We start from the raw sequence: 3,895 nt of genomic DNA, 5'->3' as shown, positions 1-3,895 counted from the left end.
CCTCCCCTGATTTCTGCTTCCCAGATGGAGTGCGTCTGTTTGGTAGACTGTCCTGCACCCAGCGGGTCCTCCGGCTGCACGGGAGCCGGGGACGTGTAGTTTTTAGCTTGCCGGACTTTGCCACGCAAGAAGGCACACTGGTTGTGAATGGACTGGGGCGCTGCAGTCCTCACCAGCTTTGTCCCTTCCCTGTCCTCCCACGCTGGGCTTCTGCGGCTCTCTCACCTCAGCACGGCGTCCCCTGCCCTGTTTCCTGAGCTTGAAGCAGTAAGAGCAGCCGCCGCCGCCGCCATGCTGCGTACTCCATGTTGTCATAGCAACCTGTGAGCCAGATGCTTTTTCTCTCCGTAGGATAGAATTCGTTTACCATAAGACTCAATTTTATGGTGAAATTTAAGACTCTTAAAGTGCATAGTTCAGCAGTTTTGAGTATTTACAGGACTGCAGCCATTACCAGTGTCCAAGTGCAGAATGCTTCGTCCGCCCGTAAGAGCCCGGACCTGTTAGCAGGCGCCCTGGTCCCCCTCCCCGGCTCCGGGCCACCGCTCACCTCCTTTCTGCCCGCTTAGAGTCACCTAGTCCGACATCTCACACGGGCGGAATCACACAACCCGGGGTCCTCTGTGACCAGCTTCTCGTACTGAGGAGGCTTTCGCGGCTCGTCACGTCGCGTGGTCAGAAGTCCATTCTCGTTCTGTCGCTGACCGGTGCTCCGCCGTGCGCCTCCAGCGCGTTGTTTATTCATTCGTCGGTTTAACAGACGGCAGGTGGTTCTGCCGCTCGGCTGTCGTGACCGATGCTGCCGTGAACATTCTCACGCGCGTTTTCCTGTGGACGTTTCTATTCATTTCTCCGGGGGACACGCCTGGCAGCAGAATTGCCGGTCCCGAGGAATCCCATGGTTCTCCTTTCGGGGACCTGCCAGCCTTTCCCACAGCAGCCGCGCCGCTGCGTTCCCGCCGGTGGCGTGACAGGGTCGTTTCTCCACGTCCTCACCCACGCTCACTACCCCCGTCATCTTTGTCGTAGCTGTCCTGTTGGGTACGCGGGGGATCCGATCGCAGTCCGGGTTCGAGTTGCCCCTGCGAATACTAACTGCTTACTCAGAGCCCTGAGACCCTGCCCCCGCCAGATGCCTGCTCCCCAGGCGGCGGCCCTCGGCTGTGCCGGGTGACCCCAAGCAAGTGCCGTGCCCTCTGCACCTCAGTTTCCCTCTTTGTTCCTGGGGGCTACACCTTCCAGGGTGGCCTCGTGGCTTTGATCTAGGCATTCTGACTCCATAGGCCCTCACTCTGTTCTTTCCCCAAGGACACCAGTGGGGGTGATCCCTGCACCTCTGAGGAAGAACCGACCTTTGACCCCGGCTATGAACCCGACTGGGCTGTCATCAGCACCGTGCGGCCGCGGCCCCAGAACTCAGAGCCCCCCAGAGGTAGGCCAAGCTGTTGCCCATAGTCAAGGTGGCCACCCAGTACTGGCCACCCAGTACCAGGAGAGCGGATGGGGGGCGGTCTGTCCCCACGCCAGGTCCAGCATGGCGGGCATCTCTGGGGTTTTGCAGCCTTGGTCACCCTGCTGGGCTCCCTGATTGGTTTGGGCACCTCTGCATGAGTCCAGCCCATGGGCGACAGGTACAGGGTGACAGGGTGATTCAGGCCATCCTGGACTCACACAGTGCTGAGCACCAGAGGAGGCATCTGACCCCTCTGGGGAGTCGGGGAGCCTTCCACAGAGGGGCGAGGCCAGAGCCTGGCTCTCAGGGACACTTGGGAGTGTCCCCTGGCAGTGAGGACACCCAGCGCAAGGCCCCTGGTGTGGGGCTCTGGGCATGTCTAGGAAACCACAGCCTTTTGTCGTGGCTCCAGTGTGGGCTGTGAGTGAAGAGAGGGTTGGAGGTGGGATGGGCAGGGGACAGGGGACAGACCGGAGGACTCTGGTCTTCACCCTGAGGGCCCCAGGGAGCCAATTTTGGAATAGGCACGTGTCCACTGGGCTCCCCTCCCATTCCATTCAGTTGTGTTTCTAAGGGAATGTGAGGTGACTCAGGGCTCCTGGTGCCTGTTATTACTGGGGGCCCTTCCTGACTTGGGGGTGACTTTGTCGCTGACCCAAGGACGGAGATGCTTCCCACCCTGAACGTTAACTGCCCGTCCAGTGAGCTGAGAAGGGCTCTGCGCGGCCTGGGGCTGGCTCGCGGTGGCCTTTCAGGAGCTGGCCCTGCTTCTGGCTCTGCATGCCTCTCTGACGCTGCCCCGTCCCCTCCCCTAGGGGCAGAGCCCAGCTCCCCCCGGGGCTCCTGGGCCTTCTCGGTGAGTCTAGGGGAGCTCAAGTCCATCCGCCGGTCCAAGCCGGGCCTCAGCTGGGCCTATCTGGTCCTGGTGACCCAGGCCGGAGGCTCCCTACCCGCCCTGCACTTCCACCGAGGGGGCACCCGCGCCCTGCTTCGCGTCCTCAGCCGCTACCTGCTGTTGGCCAGGTAAGGTTCCTCCACGGCTGCAAAAAACCGCAACTCGGACCAATTTCAAGGCAGTAAAGGGGAATTAACTGGCACACGAAGCGCCAAGTCCAAGGTAGTTTGGTCTCAGGCGGGCCCGGGGCCCCAAGTGTTAGAGAGCCACTGTGTTCCTCCGAGCTGGGTCCCATCTGTGGGGGGAGGCGGGGGGGGGGGGTGTGTGTGGAGAGAGCAGCTCTACCCATCCTAGCAACTTCCCTGGGCTGCTGCCTGTCGTTGGCTGGCTCCTGAATCAGTCACCTGGCTCAATCACCTGGTTATGAGGTGCAAGGCCCTCGTTGGCCAGCCCCAGGGTCTAGCTGTGGTGTCAGGCCCGATGAGGGCTTCCCTGAGGGCAGTCGGGGGCCACAACTGGAGGGGGAGGGAACGGCGAGGGCCCCCAGCCGGACCTGCGTGTCACCGTCACCAAACGCCTCCCGCAGCTCCCCGCAGGACTCCCGCCTCTACCTCGTCTTCCCCCACGACTCCTCGGCCCTCTGCAGCTCCTTCCACCACCTGCAGCTCTTCGACCAGGATAGCTCCAACGTGGTGTCTGTGAGTCCCCGCGCCAGGCCTGGGGGCCGTGGGCAGGCGGCAGACGCCCTGGCGGGTGAGGCGAGAAGGCACAGAGCTGTGACCCACCCTCGGTCTTGTCCCCAGCGCTTCCTCCAGGACCCCTACTCCACCACCTTCAGCAGCTTCTCCCGCGTGACCAACTTCTTCCGGGGCGCCCTGCAGCCACACCCAGAGGGGGCCGCCTCTGACCTTCCTCCGGGCCCTGATGATGAGCCCGAGCCTGGCTTCGAGGTCATTTCCTGTGTGAGTATCGGGGCGGACCCCACTACTCTCTGGCTGTCACCTGGGGCACATGACTGACTACCTTTCCGTGGGCCTCAGTTTCCTTTTCGGAAAAGTGGGGATAGTAATGGTACCACCTCATTGGGTTGCTTAGGCGACTGTAGAAAGTGCTTACAGCTGTGCTTCTGGGGCCTGTTGTTACTGAGGGGCCCTTCCTGACTTGGGGTGACTTTGTCACTGACCCAAGGACGGAGATGTTTGCCACCCTGAACATGAACTGTCTGTCGAGCTATGGAGGGCTCTGAGGTGGTCTGCGATGGGGTTGGGGAGCGCTGCGGAGTCCCCCACAGACAGAACCCCGGCAGGCCGTCCAGCCCCTGGGCTCACTTGCCTTGTGTCCCGCAGGTGGAGCTGGGCCCTCGGCCGGCGGTGGAGCGGGCACCCCCGGTCACGGAGGAGGAGTGGGCCGGCCACGTGGGCCCCGAGGGCCGTCTGCAGCGGGTCCCTGAGCTGAGAGCCCGGATATTCTCGGGGGTGAGGCGCCGGTGTGGGGAGGGCTGGGCAGGGCCGGCGGGCGGCCAGGAGTCGCCTCTGAGCTGCCTGCCT

At 62.8% G+C, this 3,895-nt stretch overlaps 1 protein-coding gene across 1 annotated transcript in view; it reads left to right on the top strand.

Annotated features, from left to right (window-relative positions):
- Nucleotides 1-3,895, top strand: part of TBC1D17 (TBC1 domain family member 17) — a 12,490-nt gene that overhangs the window by 3,989 nt on the left and 4,606 nt on the right. Inside the window, 5 exon segments of the mRNA XM_023520138.1 lie at nucleotides 1,309-1,432; nucleotides 2,269-2,476; nucleotides 2,935-3,046; nucleotides 3,152-3,310; nucleotides 3,695-3,873. Coding sequence (XP_023375906.1) covers nucleotides 1,309-1,432; nucleotides 2,269-2,476; nucleotides 2,935-3,046; nucleotides 3,152-3,310; nucleotides 3,695-3,873 — 782 coding nt within the window.

Source organism: Pteropus vampyrus, unplaced genomic scaffold (assembly GCF_000151845.1).
Source record: "Pteropus vampyrus isolate Shadow unplaced genomic scaffold, Pvam_2.0 Scaffold250, whole genome shotgun sequence".
In the NCBI taxonomy this organism is placed as follows: domain Eukaryota; kingdom Metazoa; phylum Chordata; class Mammalia; order Chiroptera; family Pteropodidae; genus Pteropus; species Pteropus vampyrus.
Note: the sequence above shows the minus strand (reverse complement) of the source record. Positions and strands in the feature narration are given on the sequence as shown.